Source organism: Protopterus annectens, chromosome 1.part1 (genome assembly GCF_019279795.1).
Source record: "Protopterus annectens isolate FY-2018-M chromosome 1.part1, PAN1.0, whole genome shotgun sequence".
Lineage (NCBI taxonomy): Eukaryota > Metazoa > Chordata > Ceratodontiformes > Protopteridae > Protopterus > Protopterus annectens.
The window spans coordinates 1,633,027,812-1,633,050,253 of record NC_056726.1 but is presented as its reverse complement, the minus strand read 5'-3'; the positions used below and the strand labels follow the sequence as shown (position 1 = coordinate 1,633,050,253).

Sequence of the window (22,442 nt, the reverse complement as noted above, 5' to 3'; positions counted from 1 at the left end):
TATAATTATCAAGTTTTTATCTACACAGGATATAGATCTGGACCTTAGAACTGCTTGGTTTTGTGCTCCAATTAAAATGAATGGGAAAAGCATCAGATCTGATAATGATTGTACTGCCTCAGTAATTTCTAAGAGGAAAGCATGCATTCCTTTTATCAAAAGGTTGAAGAAAGCTGACATCAGAGCCCAAATAATCTTCCTGGCCAGGATAACAATTTTTCTCCTAGAAGGTCAAAGAATATTTAATAACCTGGAAGAAGCCTTCGACTTTGCTGAAAAAAAGAACCTTTTGGATAAAACTGAAGAAATTGAATGGTCTCAACCTTCTTTGAAAAGACATACAACCAAAAGTACTTTGCCCACCAAAGATAAAGATAGTAAAAAGTTTAAAGAAAAATTAACTGCTTTTTTCATTTTTATGCCTTGATACTACATTGAATACTTTTGCAGCTGAAGGAAAGTGCCTATAAAGTAACTTCTTTTTACATTCTTTCTTTCTTTCTTTCTTAGTTAATTTTTTTCTTTCTCTTATATATTAATTCTCTGTAATGCTTACTTTAATTCGCCTATCACCTTCTAATTATTTATATACTGTTCATGTACTGCTTTCTATATGTGTGGGAATAACAATATATACCTGAACTGTTATTATCCTTGTTAATAGTTTCTTTTTGCATTTCTTCTTGGAGGGTTATAGCTTTATATTAGTTATATGTCTGTTGTGTATGGATTTACATTTCATACTTGGCACTTATTTATTTACATTTTCTAGTTTTCTTCTTATCTCTTTCCCTTTTTTTATGTATTTTTGTTGTGTTCTGCTAGTCAATATTTGTCTAAATTATAAATAGTTTAATCATTGGGGCTGGTTTATGGTGCTTGGGAATGGTATGTTAATTAATTTCCATTTTGTCTTAAGTTATTAATGTATTCACGAATTGCGATTTAACTTGTATATTTTTTTTCTTTTTACATTTCATTTTGCCATTATCTGCATGAGGTATCAACAACTAACTAGTTTAATCAAGTCCTGCTTTCCCACTAGAATGTTTGTAAAAACTGTTTCATATCCTAGTATAGATGCACACAGTACTTCTGTCAGCAGGAAAGTTCAGTGAGAAAGCAGATTGACCATTGACCTGGTTCAAGGCACTGGAGAGCACCCCAGTACTACCAGGCTATAATTCATACCACACCTTTTGGCCCCTAAACCTGGACCGAAGCACTAAAGGCAGTGGTGTCTCCATATTCATAAAGGATATGCATACCTCCAGACTAGTAGCCCAACATAATACATCAGAGATACTTCAGGTACAACTAACACTGGGTAAAACTGCAATCCAGGTTGTAGCCTGCTATAGATCCCCCACCATGTCTCAAGACTCCCACTCTCCATTCCTAAACACACTGGAGAATATTAGGGTACAACCCAATACCCTTATAGTGGGAGACTTTAACTACCCTGCCATTAACTGGGAAAGTTACTCCTGTACCAACACACTTGCTCAATGTTTTCTGCAATTTATTAATTCCAGTGCCCTGGACCAACTCATTCTTACCCCAACCAGGGGTAGAAACATCCTTGACCTGGTCATTACTAACATGGGTGACCATTGCTCTACACCAGTAATCAGCTCCTCCCTGGTCAGATCTGGCCACAGGCTAATCACCATGGATATCCACATCCCACCTTCCCCTCCCCCCGCAAAGGAAACCACCATAAAAAAATTCTCCAAAGCCAATTTTGGGCTTCTAAAAACAGAGGTGACTAACTTCACGACACCCATACAAATGGAAAATAGGTGCATGACTGCTGAATCATACACCAATGCACTGTATGAGCACATATACAAGTGCATGGAACGGGCCATACCAAACAAGACATTCTCCTCCAAAAAAAGGAAGCCAGTCTGGTGGTCCCCCACCATAAACAAACTCTACAACAGAAGGAAAAAAACTGTTGCAGAAAAGGGTGAAGTCCCAAGACTGGAAAAACTCCTTTGTTAGCCTCAGCAAAAAAAGCAAAAAACTAAGATCCATCATCAAATCCTCTAAAGCTAGCTATGAAAACAGAATTGCTGCAGATTCTAAAGACAACCACAAGGCATTCTATAGTTATGTCAAGAATCTACATGGTAATACTCAGATCTGCTGTGAGTTACAGCACAATGGCAATACATATACAGAATCCACTGATATTGCCAACATATTGGCTGACAAATTCAGTGGGAACTTTACTCCCTTTTCACCCCCCTAAATGGCCTATCGCAATACCTGAGGAATGCCATTTCCCTATTATCACAGCTATACAGGTAAAAAACGCACTGTCCAAAGCCAAGAATACAGCTTCCATGGGACCTGATAATATCCCTGGCTGTGTTCTACATGAATTACAAAGTGAACTGGCACCACACCTGAGTACCCTGTTCAGTCACAGCATCATTTCAGGCTTTGTTCCTACCGAATGCTGCACTGCTATGGTCATCCCACTCCACAAATGGGGAGCGACTACAGACCCTGGGAACTACCGTCCCATTAGCCTGACTAGTCTGATATGTAAGGCTATGGAGCGCATCATCATGGACCTTATAAATAAGGACATAGGGAATCTCCAAACTCTGGACCCTGCGCAATATGGGTTTGTGAATGGTAGATCATGCCTGCTCAACCTGATAGACTTCTTCAAGTCTATCACCAGAGCTGTGGATGATGGCAGGGTAGTTCACACAGCCTATCTAAATCTTGCCAAGGCCTTCGACACCATCCCTCACTCAGGAATCATAGATAGACTCACTAAACTAGGCATAAACCTCCAAGTAATAAGATGGGTTGCCAACTGGCTCACGGATAGAAACCACACTGTGAAAGTAGCGGACTCCAGATCTGACTACCGACCAGTTACAAGTGGTGTCCCACAGGGATCTGTCCTAAGTCCTCTCCTGTTTGGCATCTACTTCTCTGAAGTTCAAGCCAACACAAAGGGATTCTGGCTGACCAAGTTTGCAGATGATTGCAAACTGGGAGCCATTATTGATTCTCCATCTGATGTAGACATTCTACAAGAAGGCCTCACTGACACCAGTGACTGGTGCCAGAACCATGGCCTTAAGCTGAATGCCAAAAAGTGCATTGTTATTCCCTTTGGGAAAAATTCGGTGCCCATGAGCTACCACATAGCCGGTAGCCCACTAAACACCGAAGGTGTGATGAGAGACCTAGGGACACAGGTTGACAGCAACCTCTCCTTTGATAACCACATTGCCACTATAGTCAGAAAGTCCTTCTATGTGGCACATCTCATTACAAAAGGTTTCTCATCCAGGAAGAAAGTGGTCATAATCCCTCTCTACTCGTCCCTCATTAGACCTGTTATAGAATACAATGCCCCATTTGGTATGTACCTCACTAGACACCTACAACAACTGGAAAGGCCACAAAAGTACCTCACTAAGAGGATCTTCGGCCTTAGACATGTGCTGTATACGGACAGACTCAAAAAACTCCAGCTATACTCTCTCTTATCGCCTACTTAGAGGCAATCTCTGCTTGACCTACAAAGCCATGTCTGACCCAGAGCTGCTAGATATGCTACAATTAAAGAAATTGCAGTCCCTCTTTGCCACACGCCCCAGGGACCTTAACCTCATTACCACAGTAAACAGAACATGCTAGAGGGACAGGTTCCTAACCCAGAGACTTCCTGTACTCTGGAACAAACTTCCCATTCACGTCAATCAGAGCAGTTCACTGGCCCTCTTTAAGAGGAATCTTGACGAGTAGGTGGGCAATAGGAAGTTCACCCCAGGGATTACTTCAATGGACTTGCTTGACAGGAGAACTGGGAACTAACTTTGAGCAGCATGATGCCAGGGAATCTTCTTGGGCTAGGCTTGTATAGGCTCCAGGGTCATTAGCCTAGTACACACCTGTGAACCTATGAACCTTGTCAGATCTGTGTTGTTCAGAATGTAGCAATGGAGCGATGTGAACCTGCAGATGCACTTTAAACCATGTACAAAGTCTTCATGCAGGTTTCGGACTTTAGGGTTTTTTTAATGATCCTTTATTAGAAGTCTGTATTTAAGCATTAGCATGCTTGTTTGTAGTAGGTGCATGATTTTCTAAAGTGGAATAAACACTTAGATAATGCTGTAAATTGTAATCTCTCCAACTATTGTAGTTTATGGCATCAATACTAATAAGAATTGGTACATTCTTCACTTTGTTGTATTTTATATACCTTTAAATCATATTTGATGGAATATTTATTTTTTATGCAGCTCTATTTTTTGAACTGTACAGGGGATTGATATATATGTACAGTGGATATAAAAAGTGTACACACTCCTGTTAAAATGACAGGTGTTTGTGATATAAAAAAATGAGACCACAATAAATAATTTCAAAACTTTTCCCACCGTTAATGTGACCTATAACCTGTACAATTCAATTGAAAGGCAAACATAGCTGTTAGGGGAAAAATATAAAAAATAAAAAACATACAATAAGCTGGTTGCATAAGTGTACATACCCTTAAACTAATACTTTGTTGAAGCACCTTTTGCTTTAATTACAGCATTCAGTCTTGAGTACACACCTGCCATCAGTTAGAGACTCTGATTAACTCCATATAAAAATCAGCTGCCCTAGTAGGATTTTCCTGATATTTACTCAGTTGCCTGCTACAGCAAAAGCCATGATTTGCAGTGAGCTTACAAAGCATCAAATGGATCTCATTGTTGAAAGGTATCAGTCAAGAGAAGGGTGCAAAAAAATTTCTACATCATTGGATATACCATTGAACAGAGTGAAGACAGTCATCAAAAAGTGGAGAAAATATGGGACAACGGTGATTTTGCAAAGAACTGGACGTTCCTCCAAAATTGTTGAAACGGCAAGATGAAAACTGGTCAGGGAGGCTGCCAAGAGACCTACAGCAACACTGAAGAAGCTGCAGGAATTTCTGGCAAGTACTGGTTGTGTACTACATGTGACAACAATCTCCCATATTCTCCGTATGTCTGGGCTATGGGGTAGGGTTGCAAGACTGAAGCCTTTTCTTACACAGAAGAATATCCATGCCCGGCTAAAATTTGCAAAACAATAATCAAGTCTTCCAAAAGCATGTGGGAAAATGTGTTATGGTCTGAAGAGACCAAGGTTGAACTTTTTGGCCACAAATCCAAAAGGTACATTTGGCACAAAAACAACACTTTGCATCACCGAAAGAACATCCCCACGGTGAAGCATGGTGGTGGTAGTATCATGCTTTGGGGTTGCTTTTCTTCAGCTGGAACTGGGACTTTAGTCAAGGTGGAGGGAATTATGAACAATTCCAAATACCAGTCACTTTTGGCCCAAAACCTTCAGGTGTCTGCTAGAAAACAGAAGAGGAAGAGGAATTTCACCTTTCAACATGACAATGACCCCAAGCATACATCCAAATCAACAAAAGAATGGCTTCACCAGAAGAAAATTAAAGTTTAGGAATGGCCCAGCCAGATCCCAGGCCTAAATCCAATAGAAAATCAGTGGGGTGACCTGAAGAGGGCTGTGCACAGAGATGCCCTCACACTCTTGATAGATTTGGAGTGCTTTTGCAAGGAAGAGTGGGCAGATATTGTCAAGTTAAGATGTGCCATGCTGATAGACTGCTACCCAAGAAGACTGAATGCTGTAATTAAATCAAGAGGTGCTTCAAGCAAAGTATTAGTTTAAGGGTATGCACACTTATGCAACTAGCATATTGTACGTTTATTTATTTTTTTATATTTTTTTCCCCTAACAGATTTGTATGTTTTTCAATTACATTTTACAGGTTATAGGTCACCAGATTAGTGGTGTAAAAGTGCTTACCAAAAGAACAAGTCAGTTTATTGTATAAAATCAGTTGAGCGCTTTCATCAAACACAGTTGACTTCATCAGATGAAGTCAGCTGTGTTTAATGAAAGCGCTCAACTGATTTTATACAATAAATGGACTTGAGGCTGACTACCAAGGTGCTTATTTTTGGTTTACAGGTTATAGGTCACATTAAAGGTGGGAAAAGTTTTGAAATGATTTATTGTGATTTAATTTTTTATATCACAAAAACCTGGCATTTTAACAGGGGTGTATACACCTTTTATTTCCACTGTATATACATACATATATACCCCATAGGTGGCACGAGAAAAGTTTTCATTAGTCTTTTCCTAGTGGTGTTACTGTCAACAATTCTTTTCAAGTGAATTTCTTTTTAAATTCATTTCATTATTGGTTAGCCTTTTTACTTACATTTTTTGTATATGTATTAGATTGATGCAATGAGTCAGATACAAAGATGCAGAGATATTAGTCATCTCCTATTAAATACTAAATTTGTCATTATATACGTTTTATAAGTGGTTGAACATCATTATATATTTGTATTTGTGTTAATGAACCTCTTTGTATAAATAACTTCATACATATTTTAATTTTCACAATATTTACTCACTTTCGGTAATCTGTTTTGTTTGTGAATTTTAGTGTCAGAAATGACATAAATTCATGTTGTAGAGTTCTGATTTGAAAACGATTTGTTCTTCTAAATGCTTTAACTGCTTAGACTACTGTCATAACAATTACTTTCATGTATTTTTCTATTATATAATATTGTTTTGAATGGATTATTCTAATTAAGTCAGTTGTGAAGAATATTTCTAATTTACATTTAGAGAGACATAGGTAACAGTCATAGCAGTTAGTCATTATTGGTAGGGTTATGGATAGACAAATCTAGAAATAGATATTTTAGTAGATATAATAGATATTTTAGTATACATATCTACAAATTCTGATATGCATGTTCTTTCTATTTATATATTCTAGTTATAGATATTTACTCCTTTTTTGAGGAATGTGTTTTCATTTTATTTGGTTGTAAAAGTCATGTTTGAAGACAGACATAGGCCAGCACATTCCACTTTCAAAGATTTGGAGGGTTCGGGTCGGGGGGGGGGCTCTCACTCACAATGGGAGAGAGACTGTTAAAACAGTAAAAGCTGTGGTCAAGTGCTGTTGTCCTGTGGTGGAGTCTTTTTTGTTGTTTGGGGATACATCGTGTTCAACCTCTGTGTTACCCTTGCTTTGTTTATTGGTATGTCTGTATTGCTATACTTCAGAGTTTACTTTTAATGACTTTTTGTTAAGTGTGGTTCATATTTATAGTTGTAGAAAAGGTGTAGATACTAATGATTTTGTTTATAGCGGTCAACCCTAAACTGTGAATTGAAAATTTTAAATATAAATATGTGGAAATATTAAATCATACAGTTTCAATTTAGAAAAACATTTCATATTCTTTTAATCTAAAGAAGTTGCATAGATTAGCTATTAGATCAAAAAGAGCAAACAACATTAATCATATTAAATAAATTACTTATAATGATAAATGTAATATTAAAAAAAAATGTAACAGACTCAAAAGGCATACTTGAAACTTTTAGGAAGCACTATGAAGTAATTAATAATAGTAAACCCTCTTCAGGTAATAGTGATTCCACTGATAATTTTCTGAAAGAAAATGTAATAAAATTAACTAAAGAACAAAACACTAAATTAAATAAACCAATTTCTTTTAAAGAATTTAAAAAAGTTAAATGTTTAAAGAGCAGTAAAGCTCCTAGTTTGGATGGGATAATTTCTGCGTTATATAAATTATTACCAGGCAGCATTTTAAAAAAATGTTGCTGAGAGCATTTGAGGGAATTAGAAATAACTCAATTAACTTTCCATTTTGGAAATATGAAATGATTTCTCCCATTTTGTAACAAGATAAGGCCCCCCAGATTATGTTCTTCTTATCATTCGACTTCGCTTTTAAATGTTGATAATAAAATTGTCATGTCTATCCTTGCGAAAAGACTAAATCAGATGATTTCAAGCTTAATCCATGAGGATCAAACAGACTTTATTGTAAATAGAAAAGATCAAGACAATGTTATTAGGCATTTCTCGCTCAATGATATAGCTAATAAGAAAAAGAAAGAACTTTCATGTACAAGTTTAGACCTAGACAAAGCTTTTGACTCTGTTGATTGAACATATGTATTTAAAGTTCTTAAAGAATATAATTTTTTGGCAAAATTCATAGATTCAGTAAATTATATCAGAATGCGGTTTCCTTTAAGATTGGATCATTTTTGTCGAGTTGTCTTAGGGGGCAACCTTGTTTTGTACCTTTTAATATTCTATCTCTTTTCTTGTTTGCCTTATCAGTTGAACCCTTCGCAAATTTTATCTGAGCAAATTCCAAGATAAAAGGATTCTCTATTGACAAAAATTGTTGCTCAGAAATGCAACTATTTGCAGATGATATATTTTAGCAAGTAGAGACATTGATTCCTCAATAGATCATGTTACTGAATCTTTAAAATTTTTGAGAACATTTCATGTTTAAATTTTAATCACAATAAAATTAAGACTTTATTGATAAAAAACAACCTCTTTAGACAAAACGTAAGGAGTTTAATTGGGAGAGTAACCAAATTAAATAGTTAGGAGTTTTCATAAAATCTAGTTGATCTGAGGCAGTATCATTGAATTATAAAACTTTAATAGACATAATAAAGAAAATTACAGATAATTGGAATAAAATGTTCTTCACGATGGATGACAGACTAACTTTGATAAAAATTAATATTTTGCCAAAACTTTTATTCCTCACACAGTCATTATGTTACCATCTAAAAAGCTGATTAAACAAATACATTCCCTGTTACTCAAGTTTTTGTGGCAGCCCCAAAAACTGAGAATAGCATTTGACTGGCATGTTAAAAGTTTGGAAGATGGAGGGATTGGTTTTCCCAACATTGAATTATATGCTTAATTGGCTATCTTAAATCTAGTAAGCAATTGGTTAAACACTAATTATACTTCAAATTGGAAATAAATATTCATAAATAAATTCTGATATCAATCAGTATTCCAGGAATAAATAGTAATTCATTCTCTGAAGTTGACAAATTGTATCTGACCGTTAAAGAGTTTTGTGCAAGTGTCAGAAAACATCCTAATTCATTTCCCATTGTTAGTTATGTTTTACCTAATTTTAAAAAGTTGATGTGTAGTAATTATCTTGTTAAAGATTTATTTTTTTTCCAATGTTTCTCATAGCATTCACTAATGGCTGCCTCGATTCATTTAACTTAAATAAAAGTCTAGAAATAGAAGAAAATGGGCTAAAGTTTTGGCATCAGTTTTTAAGTAATAATTTACATGGCATTAATTTTCTGCTACCGAGGTATAATACAAGTCAAACAATTGGTTAAACATACAATTTTTAGGGAGTTCTGTAGTAATAATATTCAAATAATATTAAACATGAACTCAAAGATAGTACCAAGATATTAGATTTCTTCTCTAGTATTAACAGTCTAGAAAACAAAAAAAGTCATCTTTGTCAATTATCTATACGATTCTGAGATCTGAACTTTTGACTTCTGACATGTTTTTTGGGAATATTCGACAAAGATAAATAATGACGTTTTCTGAGATGCCAACAAGGCATTAGTTTTCAGTTCCATCAGTAATAAAATATTGTCTATTTTTTCGAGAATCTTTGCATAGAGATTTTTACACAGAAGTGTCTTAACGCGGCACAAAATTGCACTGATCTATAAAAAGGATAATATTAAATGTTGGACATGTGAGGATGTTTCAAATGCATATTAGATGCACATGATTCTAGAATGCAAAATGGTGGTCTCATTTTTGATAGATTTCAGAGACTTTGCTAAAGCTTTGTGGTCAGATAATTGTACTATTACTAATTTATTGATACTGTTTAACACTCCAATTCCAGGTTTCATTCCAAGAACACAAGTGCCTCTCCTCTGGTCTTTCCTTGCTATAGCAAGGATAGTTACAATTGTAAATTGGAAATGTAAAAACAACCTCTCTTTTTCAGAATTTATTTTTCTTGCTAAGAATGTTTGTAATAGGGAAATACAAACTGCGTATGCTAGAAAAGCAAACATTACTCATAAATACTTGTCATGGACAAAACCTAAAGATCTTTTGGAAAAATATTAATAATGTATGGAATATATTTCTGTCAACTCTGTATATAGTTTATTTATATTTATTTATTTATTTTACATTTGTTATCTGGGAAATTCCGACTGGACCAGGTTCATTTTCAGTGGAGGCCCGGGGAGAAAAGCTCCAGCATCATGTTATACAAATACAGTACATCCAGCATAATGCACAAAACAGGTTACATCATGTATGCTGAGCATAGTAATATAACAAGAAATTAATAAAACACTCCAGGTAAAAGAAGATATAGAACATAGGTAAATGGCAATGTCAGTTACAGTACATCCAGCATAATACACAAAACAGGTTTTATCATATATGCTGAGCATAGAAATATAACAGGAAATTAATAAAACACTCCAGGTAAAAGAAGATATAGAACATAGGTAAAAAGACAATGTCAGTTTTACATTGGTAAGAGAAGAAAATATATCAAGTAAGATTCTACAGTTAAGCGTACCCTTTCAGATGACCAAGCCTACAGGGGATCAGAGATCTAGCATGTTATTTGTTAGTTTGTTTTGTTATGTTTTTGATGTTTAAAACCCAATAAAAAGTTAAAAAAAAAAAAAGAAAATGAGTCCTTCTCTGTGCCAAAAGTTGCAGCAGTGTCTATAATTTAAATCACCTTATTGATTTGTCACTGCTCTTCCCAAAAATCTTCCAGCAGGGGATGGTATATTTTACAATGTATGGATATCCAAAGCCAACCCAAATTTATTTTGAAAGATCTAAATCCTTCCAAAAAGAGTGACAGCTTTATATTCTTTCCAAAAAGTGTCTAGCTAAGAAAAAAATCTCTGAATTGTCTTTTTCCAAGTGGATGTCTGACTTGCATTAAATTTTGCTATGTTGTATTCAGCAGAATCTTGTCAGATGTAAGCAGTGCACATTCGATTAGTGCTATGGCAACTTCCTTAGCTTTTTTCTGGAACACAGCTATGGATGATATTTGCTGTGCAGCTGCTTGGGTATTGTGACGCCCGTGCCCTGGCCCAGCAATCAAGGAGCCTCAATCCTCACCACTAACACCAGAGACAGCGTCTCATATAAGAGGAAAGGATAACAAATACACACAGTAAAGTACAATTTCCCTTATGTGCACACAGAGATCAGTCAGTCTGTGGCTGGTTGCTTCCTTGCTCCCCAAATCCCCAATAAACCTTCCCACTGGCACAGCTATAGGGTCCAGATCTCAGCCTAGCTGGCCAGCTAACCTCCAGTACCTTCTCTGTCCAACCAGTGCTTCGTGTCCCTGCCCAAGTAGCTGACACACACAAGTATTTATACAACCTCACAGACAATCCTGGGAAAGGCTGACACAGATTCTCCAACTGTGCCCCTTCCCAGACTATTCGGTAGTAATTACTGCCACCACCAGCTAATATTTATCAGTTACCCAAAGGCCCTTAAAAGGTTGCCCAATTATTACTGTGCAATATTATTGTCCAATTGGTAGTATAGCCCAGAGCTAAAGCTATAGGAGTGGATTAGACAGTAAACTCTATAAATATGCAATGTACTCTAGAGATTAATTTATCCCTACATAAACCAGCCACAGTTGAGAAGGGTTTAAGATTATGTTATAATAAATACTAAAAACACAAGACAATACCACTACACCACAGTGCTATTCAACAGTTTATAGATCACACAGAAACTTAAAACAATACAGTAGGAAAGTTCTGATAGAACAGAAAAACACTTAGTCTAAACTTTATAGTCCTAGCTATTTCTACAAGAAAACATATGTCTAAAATAACTTACTTACATAGAACAAGGCAGTGCTGAGTTGAATATCAAGACAAAAATGCTTACAGACTCTCTCTGAGCAATAGTCTTTAAAATCACTAACGCATTTCTGCTGGGCCCCCTAGATTACATAATTTTGACACTTAGGGTTTCCCAGTATACACATTACATCATTTTGACACTTAGTCTGGAGTTCCCACGCCAACAGGCTACGTTATTTAGCAAGCTAACACCTGCTCAGGAAACTACAACAATAAAAGACATTTCACATGTACACTCTAGTAATTATTCCTTAAGTTAAAACAATAGAAAGAATGTGATAGCACAGAACAAATGGCTGTGAGCTCTGGAGATCAAAGAACATACAAAACATAATTTTTCATTTGAAATGCTTGGCTTAGTTTTCCTTACAGCAGATGGCAATGTTGCTACAATCTTGAAGTTCACATTTTACTGTTTTCTTTAATTTAAGAAACAAGCCTGTATTTTACATTTATATTTACAAGTGCCAGAATTATGTATCGCATTCTATTTTGCTAGGCTGGCAGTCTTCTCCCATCTCTACCAGTCTTCACAGGTATCACCAAATTCATTTGCAACACAGTACAAGCCCCCAAATGTGTTCTCCAGTTCCACATTTTCATTTTGGAGCTACAATACTTTGAGGAACTCTTCCAAGAAGATCATCTCAAGAGATTTTGCTTGGGGCTTGGCCCTCTAGCTGAAGGGAATGGAACTGCAGACCCATATATTGAAGTTAGATATTTACTGTAATGATATAACTGGATTGGCAAGTACATTCTTTTTACCAAACCCTCTCTCCTATATACTTTTGAAAGCCTAATAGATTCTGTGACATTTAGTGTTTGTGTTGTATACATGGAGCAGGTTATCTATACAGCCTTGTATAGGCTTCACAGTTATGGAGCTGGATCCTAGGCAGCACAGACTTATGGGAAAGGGTAAGGGCTAGCTAGCCTGGTAAACTGTTCTCAGTCAGGTTAAGTCCTGCTGGCCTTATTCCTATGGTTAAAGGAAATTGAACTGCCAATCCAGATTTATTATTACAGTTAAGTGTGTAACCTTTATTTCTTGTTAATTACATAACTTTCATTTCTTCAATGTTCTAATGATAGATGCCTGGATCTGTCTGTTTCTAAAACTGTTTGAGAGTACACTAGAAGATGAAGTCAAGTATAAAGGAAGGAACTGCAACTTTGGAGAACATTTTTGGCTCTAAGGGATAATGTGATAAAAAATCACTAATGTTGTCCATTATTTTCTGTATTCAGGCTTGAAAGATGAACAGCATTGCAGTATTGTGGTGCTGTATCTGGTGTATGTTTTCCCCATGTATGAATGGCTTTTCCCCATAAGCTCCCTTTCCTTCCACCTCCCAGGAACACGTATTTGTGTGTTATTTGCATAAGTGCATATATTTGTATGTGTGTGTCTTTATATAAAATACGCCTATGCAAGCATGTATGAGAATATTAATATAAGTATATTAAATTTTATTTTTGCTCTCGTTTCCCAGGTCATGGCTGAAAAGGGTGTGTAAAGAAACAGTTCACATACTTTGTTAACAAGAAAGGATGTCTGATAAAACTGCTCTGCTATCATTACACCAGTCATTAAGGAGATGCTTCGGGGTCGTACAGCAGCAAGAGATTATATGGAATGATTGTCTTAAAGAATGTACTCCCCTCCTCAGCTCTCTAGGTAATCTGGGAGAACAACTTCAGGCTTGTTACAGTGTCACATTTGAAAATACTCCTTTAAAGGATTTCCCAGACCTGAAAGATCGCCTTAAACATAAACTTACTTTGGCTATGGAAACAATCTTTGAAAAACTTGGTGAGAAAATGTACGTGATTCAATATTTTATTGTTATTATTTATTAGCAGTTCAGCTTGGACAACAGCAAGTTAAACTAGTTTATCTGCATAGTTTGCTGGAAGGATGCCTAATGCCAAGTAAATCACTGCATTAACTGTTTTTTGTTTTTGTTTTGGGGTGTTTTGCACATAGGTTTCTTCCATTTCGCTCTATATTGTTCACTTTTTCAAATCACAGATCATTAGTCTTGATCACAATTAATATGACTTTTTTGCTTATTTTTCTAACCTCTTTACACTGAATTTTCTGTATGGGTTAAACCGAGGCACTGTAGAATACAAGGCAGTTGCCCCCAGTATTTTTCCCCTGATATCAGTGTTTGGGCAAACAAGATCAGTATATCTCTATTAATAAATTCCTCTTTTTAAAGAGAATTTTTGCATCAGTATAACCGTTGGATTCCCACTTTTCGACATGGTTGTCTACCCCATTAATTCATTCAAGTCCCTCTCTGTGAGGCTAAATCCTGATCCACCCCCACTTTAGTTGAGGGTTCGCACATGTGAAATCAGCATACCATACATCAGTCAACTCTGACTCGCATGAATGTATTTTTTTTCAAAAGCAGTATTATCTGTAAGCCGTCCTTGCCTGACTGTATGCTACATAGATTGTGACAAAGACATTCTAGGTTTGATTAGCTGTTTTGAACATCAGAGAAGCTGGCTGTGGAGAATGGGTGTGAACAGCTGACCTCAGCTTACCTATTCCATGGGAGAGAACTGATAGTGTTGGAGTCCCATAGCTATTGAACCACCAAGTAAGTCATCAGTTGACTAGGAAGCATTAGGGTCAGCAGCAACACTATATACTTGCAAAGGAGTGTACAGTGTGCTAGGTAATGTGTGCACTTTGGGCTCAGCATAGCAGGCATCTTATTGTGCTTCTAGCCATTGTAGTAAGAGGAGAGTGTAGGGTTTAAAGGTAAAATTCATACCCAGGTAGGATGACAGACATGTCTGCTGGATCTGTGCCCCTTACTGCCAACTCAAAGATGTGTCATTAAAAGGCTAATCCCTTCCTGGAAAAGGGATATCCTCAGTGGCGTGTTCTTAAAGCTGGTGAGAACAGGAGTGGAACAAAAAACTTTTAGAATTTGATGAAAATATTATTTTTGAGTTTTGTTAATTTTCTAGAATGCCACACTATTCCATTTAATTTGGTGAGCACATGTTCTTAGGTGGTTATAAAACATGCAGTCCAGGGGACCACTGAGCAATGCCCAAAATCACAGTCACCACAAAGGACTGCCTAGTTAAGTGACTTGATCAAAAGGCTGAGGAAATCGAACCCTTTACAAGCTCTTAATGAGCGACTTCCTGCAGTGGTCTTAATCCTCTGTGCCAACTGACAGACTTCTGGGCAGCATTTAACTTCCTTTGATATGGTAACTGTAACACTGGGCTAGATTTATAAAAAAGTTGTTGAAATAAGAAGATTAAGAGAAATGAAAGTTTTTTTTTATGTTACAGAAGATGCACAAATAAAGAAAACAGAAGAATTTAAAAACATCAGTGGAAGCAAAGAACATAAGTAGTATTCAAAAAGGTTATTTAAAATGTCTAAAGCCTAAAGAACATAAGAAGAAGAAAACAACTAATTCTAGAGTGAATTTGGCTTCCGTTACTTGGCTGCAAGGAAATGCATCTGTATGTCTTTCATAAGGAAGGACATCTGCAATGTTTGACAGGAGATATCTACCTTATCTTTAATAGTGTAATATATATTTTACACATTTTTCTTGTGTTCTTAATATTTTTTGCAACTATCTGAAAGCAGCATTTGGGTTCATTGGCTGCCTCAGAGCTAATACAGTTGTAAAGCAAGTGGCTTGCATTTGAGTTTAAAAACAATACTAACCTCTTGGCATCAGGAACTGACAAGAAAGGTGGAGTTTTATTTGTTTCTGAATTTTATGTATGCTCTATGTAGCCCTAACATATATAACTTTTACGTAAGATCTGTACAGCTGCTTTTACTCTAGTTTTGTTGACTGGTTTCATTTACCACTGTAAGGTAACTTGCAAAGTCAGTGCAGAACTTCATTTGTCACCTGAAAGTTGGCATTGTTTGTATCACCTTTCTCCTTTTGCCTGTTGACTATCAAGTCTCAACTCGATCAGACATGATACTACAATGTCTGAAGTCTGACAGAGCTGTCATCCAGGAAGCCATGAGGGTGTTTTATGCACTTGCCAGCATCTCTCCAGCGGGAGGATTTTTCTTGTTTTGGAGTAAGGCCTCCCCTGATGGTGACATTAGCACTTACATCACTGCAAGAGCTAACTGTGCTCCTCTGTCAGCACATGCATGCTGCCCCACATTCCCTCTCGCTGAGAGGGGCTGACATCACTGATAAGGGAGGAGGTGTGGTTATTTATGACAGCTTAGTGTATACCACAAAAATGCATGATATACTCCACTTATCAGGAAACTATGAATCTGTGTCTATAAATGAAATAAACATTGCGTATAGACGCATAGACATGTATATTGAGGAATATTATATAGACAATAGAATTACAGCTGTTATGTACAAGTTTTTGAAAGTAGAACACCCTAAACTGGCTACTCTGGTGGGGGTCCCTAAGGTGCACAAAAGCATTAGTGATCCACCTTTTCATCCCATAATTTCAGGTAACAATTCAAAAACCTTTCCATTGGGTGTTGCAGTAGACACCATGTTAAAACATATGTATGAGAAAATTCCCCACATGGTTAAGGATTCATGGGATTTTTTTAAGAACTTCCCCACCGATTTATGGAAAGAAGGATTATTATTTGTCACCATTGATGTGGTGGATTTGTTTTCATGCATCCCCAAAGAGAATGGCATGGAAGCATTTAGTAATGGTATTAGAAAATATACTAATTTAGAATGGGACAGAGTGTGTTTGATTTTATAACTTCTATCCATAGTACTGGAAGACAATTATATATTTTATGAGGGCGAACATTTCAGACAAAATAGAGGAGTAGCTATGGGGGCAGCTTGTGCCCCCATATATGTCAATATGGTTATGCTTGAATGGGAAGAGACAGTTGTATTTAAAAGTGGTTACTTTAAGTATGTTAGACATTACTCCCGGTTCTTGGATGACATTTACATTTTATGGGATGGTAGCCAAACAGTTCTGAACAGTTTTTTTGGAATATTTGAATCATAGTAGTGAGTATCTCAGATTTACTTTGTCCAGTAGTAGTGAAGGTATAGCATATTTAGATACATACATATTCAATGGAGACAAACGATTCAAGTCCCGTATATATAGGAAAAGCACATTTTCCAACAGCAACTTGGAATATGCTAGTAACCATCCTAGAAAGTTGTTGTATAATATATACAAGGGACAATGTATAAGAGCAATAAGAATGACATCAGAATATGCTGAGATGATAGAAGAAATGGACTTCATTACTGAATTGTTCAAAGAAAGGGGATACTGTAGGAATATGATGAAAGATGTGAGGGACTATGTCATCAAGGAATGGGGACATAAATTCACCCCACTTTTAGGAGCTAATAGAAATGTAGACACATGTAAGGATTAGAACTGTTGAGCCTCACTAACACTAACAATACTTTCAACAGAGCATGTATTTTGTAATATGGACCATATTCCAATAAAGTGAAGGACATCCTGATGAGCAATTGGAATGTTATGATGGCTGACGAAGATTTAGTGAAAATTATAGGCCCCAAACCATCATTTGTATATAAAATGGGCTGTAACATTAGGATGTATTTGGAACGAGGGACAATTAAAAGTAATGCAGATAGTTGTATGAAGCACAGTAAAAAATGTGGTTGCTGTAATCAATGTTATGTGATAAATGAAGATGAAGGGATTATTTTAAACAACATTAATAAGACAAGGATCAGGTTCAAACAAGGTAACTGTAATTCCAAATTGGTTATTTATTTGGCAAATTGTACGACGTGTTCAGGATACTATATAGGGAAAACTGAAAGAAGTTTTAAGAAAAGTATTTACGATCACCTATATAGCATCAGGAGGAAAGATGTAAATAATGCCCTCTATAGACACATAGAGAAATATGGTGAAATGCATAGTTTTAGGTTTGGAATTTTGGAAAATATTGCAATAGACCCCAGAGGTGGCAACTATAAGGCCACCTTGGGCTATAAAGAAATATGGTGGCAATTATATACTGATGCCTCTACACCACCGGGACTCAATGACCATATACCCATCAAGCCTTTGTTAGCAAGGAAGTAGGTAATGGGTCATTAGCGTATGGAAGTTATTACTACTCATTGATAATGTTATGTTAAGTTAAAGTACAGAAATGTATTTATACTGGTTCATGTGTTGTATTTATTGTTTTTGTATATATTTTCATTTTAATATATTTAGTAAGCTTTACAGTAGCATAACATTAGAAGTTGTGATGAATTAAACAATTGTGATGTTAATGATTCATACAAAGATCAGGGTTCTACTTAATGTTCAGTTAGTAGATTTAATCAAATTGTATACATTTTTAAACATTTTTTAAACAATTTCACGTGTATAAACTTTATAATACTTTAGGTAACATATGTATTAGGAATTTAATGGAATTTTGGAAGTTTTTTTATAATACTGGTGGATATATCAATTTAATTTAAAACATCCACCATCCAGTTTTGGCGCCAATAGTGGTATTTAAACGGTGTAAAAACTGTATTAAGATGTTCTGATGAAGCTCAATTTAAGTGGGTGAAAGCGCTTAACGTTAAGTAATAAATTGAGATTTTTTAGCCAACGCTATTGCTGGTTGCATTTGTTGGTGGTTTGTTTAGGTGTTTTTCATCACAATTGGGATTTGTGGACTCGGCGTTCTGCTTCTCTATCAGTTACTTGCATTTTGTGTACGGAACGCTTTCAAGTGTAAAGAAAGAGGGAGAGATGCATTGTTGTGGCCTAATTTGGAAATGAGGCTAGAGCAAGTATTGCAAAAGTGTTCAGTTTGTAACATGCCCAGAGATCAGAATCAGGAAGGGGAACCAATACCCATGAGTTGGTTAAAAGTAGGAGTGGAGTTGCTTCAGCATAATAATCACTTTATGCTATGTGTTGTTGTTCTGTCATTCAGGTATTTTTCTTTGGAACAATAATGATTTTACTATCAAAGTCTCTGTATGGGCTTTGTTGTCAGAAGAATGAGAAACAATGTCCCATTCTGCTTAACTGGCTCACTTTTACTCATTTAATTTTTATTTTCAAATAATATTTTGAACACACAAAAACTATTATTTCAACAATTTAAACAACTATATACAGTATTTATAATCAGCCTGACATAAATAATAAACCAATCTGATATAGTACTAAACTTAAAACTCTGACTTCATCTGTACAGTAATATGGCCATCAAACTCTATAAAATGAGAATATTTTTTATAGAAACCAGATAAGACAGTGGTTTGTGTGTCAAACTAAGACACAAATTCTGTAAACATCAATTTCCAGTAAAACAGTTAATTCATAGTAACACTTCTGACATATAGCCATTGAAGAGTCTACCCTGAATAAAGAGGAAGTAGGTTATCAGGGACAGGAACTGGATGCTAAAGTAAGTAATATAACTGTGTGGAAGTGTGACTTCAGAAAGCTGAGTGGCTGCAAGTATCAAATGGGAAAGGTTAGGGGAAAATAATGAAAGGTTGGTGGAGCGTGTATATAAGGTGAGTAGTTGTGTTAAATATGACAAAGGTATTATTTAATTACTTTATTTAATTTATTTATTTGTCATTTGTTAACAGGGTTAGTCCAACTGAGCAAGAGGCCCATTTTCAGTGGAGACCCAAGGAGAAAAGTACCAAACTTACAATACAAGTAAAAACAGTTAATGAAACATATCAAAAGATTAATATACCTTTCTGAAGAATAATATACATTTCAGGAAATACAAATATTTCAGTTAGGCTAGAAAAAAGAATATATTATCGACTTAGAAAAATGTTTAATGGACATCAGGCAGAGGTAGAAATGAGTAAACATAAATTGAGGATACATGTTAGAAACAACAAGGCATTAAGTAAGAAGATGTGTGTAGGTAAGAGACAGATATAGGGCACATGAAAAGTATTGTAAGAAGTATGTACCAAATCAATGAAGAAAGCTGTGGTAGCAATTTGAGAGATGGTAAAGAGGTGTAAGGGTGGGGAGCATGGGAGATTAAGTGGGATCTTGGCAGTGGCAGGTGCTGGCATTTAGGAAAAGATTTTTGCGTTCAGTTTTAAAGAGATTTATACTAGAAATCGTTCAGATGTTAGGGGGGAGATTGTTCCAAGCCTGGGACACACAGTGTTTGTAAAGAACATTGCCAGTATTTTTGTTAGATTTGTAGATGTCAAGTAGGTGCTGGTCTGAGCTGTGGAGAGTGCAAGAGAGGGTGTAGAGGGATATTAGGAGGAGAGTGCAGGACAAGCAAAGGATCTGGAAAGTAGAGAGTGTGTGAGTTGCAGCTGGGAGAAAAGGAGGTGTTGGGGGAAGTCAAGCCAGTGAAGTTGTTTCAAAGCAAGGCAGTGATGTGATTTGTAAGGTAGGCCACTGACAAATCTTGCAACACTATAATAGGTTTGGCATAGTTTAGTTAAAAGGGTGGTTTGTAGATGGATAAAGATGGGAGAGGCATACATAAGACAAGGAAGGAGGATAAAGATGGGAGAGGCATACACAAGACAAGGAAGGAGGAATACCTGAGCTAGAGTTTTTTGGAGTCTGAGGTTGGGTATTTTTTTGTTTCTGTAGAGTAAACCAAGTTTCTGGTTCGTTTTTTGATACAATGCTGTATATGGTTATCAAATTTCAGTTGGTCATCAGTAGTAGTGCAGAGGAATTTTGTATATGGTTCAGCATGGATGAGGGTGTTATCCAGAGAAGAAATGGTGAGGGTTGTTTTGAGGTGAGAGAGCGTTTTGGGGAAGAAAGAGAAGAAGTTTAGTTTTCTTGGGGTTAATTATTAGTTGTTGGTTAACCATTTTTCTATGGACAGAAAGCTGTTTTGAGTGGAGGAGAGGAGGTTAGTAATGTTGTCATAGCTGGTGATAAGAGTAGAGTCATCTGTGTATTGTACAAGGGTGGAAGTTGTACAGGACGTGTGTAGTTGGTTGGTAAAAATATTAGAGGTCCAAGAATGGAGCCTTGAGGGACCCCAGTATGAATGTGTAAGAAAAGGGAGCAGGTGGACTGCCATCTTACTGACTGTGTCTACTAGTGAGATAGTTGGAGAGCCATTTAATAGTAGAGGAGGATAGTTTGAGATTGGTTAGATTATTCAGGAGTTTAGAGTGAGAGACAGTATCAAAAGCTTTTGAGAGGTCAAGAAAGAGGCAAGAAACTAATAGATTTTTGTCTCTAGCTTTGGCAACAGTTTGAGTAAATGACAGGATGGCTGTGGATGTGCTGTGATGGGGTCTGAATCCATGTTGTTTAGGTATTAGGAAGTTATTGTCTATTAGGTAATTAAGTAGCTGTTTGTGTACGCATTCTTTAATGAGTTTAGACAGTGGAGAGAGGATTGCAATAGGTCAGTAGTTGGATGGTTCGAAATTATTGCCACCTTTGTGTAATGGGATGGAGTAGAAAGCTTTCCATATGTCTGGGATGGTGGATTCCTGTATAGATTTAGTAATCAAAATGGAAACAGGGTAGGCTATTGAGTTAACAACTGTTTTAAGAAAGATGGGGGAAGGTTGTCATAGGAAGGGAAACAAGGTTTTAATTTAAGCAGAAGAGATTTTATGTAAGAAGTTGGGATGGGGTTAAGTATAAAAGAGGGTTATTGTTAGAAGTGGGAGTGGTATGTGTGAGATTAGGGTTCTGACTGTTTTGGGTTAGTTTGAGAATAGATTGTAAGAAATGGGAGTTTAGAAGAGAAGCAGTTTCAAGGGGAATTTTGTCGGGTAAGGGTTGGGGGTGGTAGGGTTGCCTGGGTGCAGGATTTTATTAATAGAGTGCCAGAATGTTTTGGGGTTAGAGTTATGGGTGAATTGGGCTTTAGAATAGAATTCTTTCTTATCCTTGTTAATGTGCTGTTTTGTAAGGTTACAGAGATCTTTATATTTGTAGTAACGGGAGGTACATTTTGTTTTAATCCATTGTTTCTAGGTGCTGTCCCTTTCTTTCATAAGTGTAAGGGTATCTTTAGAGAGCCAAGGGGTGTGAGTTGCTTTGATTCTAACTTTTCTAAGAGGTGCTAGTGAATCACGGATGGCAAGGAAAGTTTGATTGAAATATAAAACTGCATCATTAGGGGGGATGTATTTTAGAATGACACATAGCATGTTGTTGAAACCATCATTATTAAGAGGAAAGGTTGCGGCATTCTCTATAGAGATGGAACTTGGGTACCTGTGCTCCGACAGGAAGGTGGTTGGTTAGAGAGTCTGGTAAGGTAATTGGGTTGTGATAGAGGTTGGGGTCAGATGTTAAGATCCAATCCAGGGTGGAGCTTTTGTTATTATTTTTGTTGAAGCGAGTGGGTGTGATGAGTAACTGGTGAAAGACATAAAGGTTGATGTTGAGAGAAGGGCTGTTGTTTCTGCCAGTCAGTATTACCGTCCCCTAACAGTGTGGCTTTGTAAGGAATATGTTGTGATATCCATGAGAGAATGGATTCGAGGATAGGAATATTATTTCCATACAGAATATAAATAGCAACAATGACAAATTTCTTTTGGGGGTTAAGGTGGCAGTTTACAATAAGTAGTTCAACT

General features: G+C 36.4%; 1 protein-coding gene across 1 annotated transcript in view; it reads left to right on the top strand.

Moving 5' to 3' along the window:
- The window catches only part of CCHR1.PART1H1orf109 (chromosome chr1.part1 C1orf109 homolog), a 155,297-nt gene that overhangs the window by 127,495 nt on the left and 5,360 nt on the right, over positions 1–22,442 (top strand). The window contains exon 2 of the mRNA XM_044083694.1: positions 13,353–13,682. Coding sequence (XP_043939629.1) covers positions 13,411–13,682 — 272 coding nt within the window. The 5' untranslated portion in view covers positions 13,353–13,410. The remainder of the gene's footprint in view (positions 1–13,352; positions 13,683–22,442) is intronic.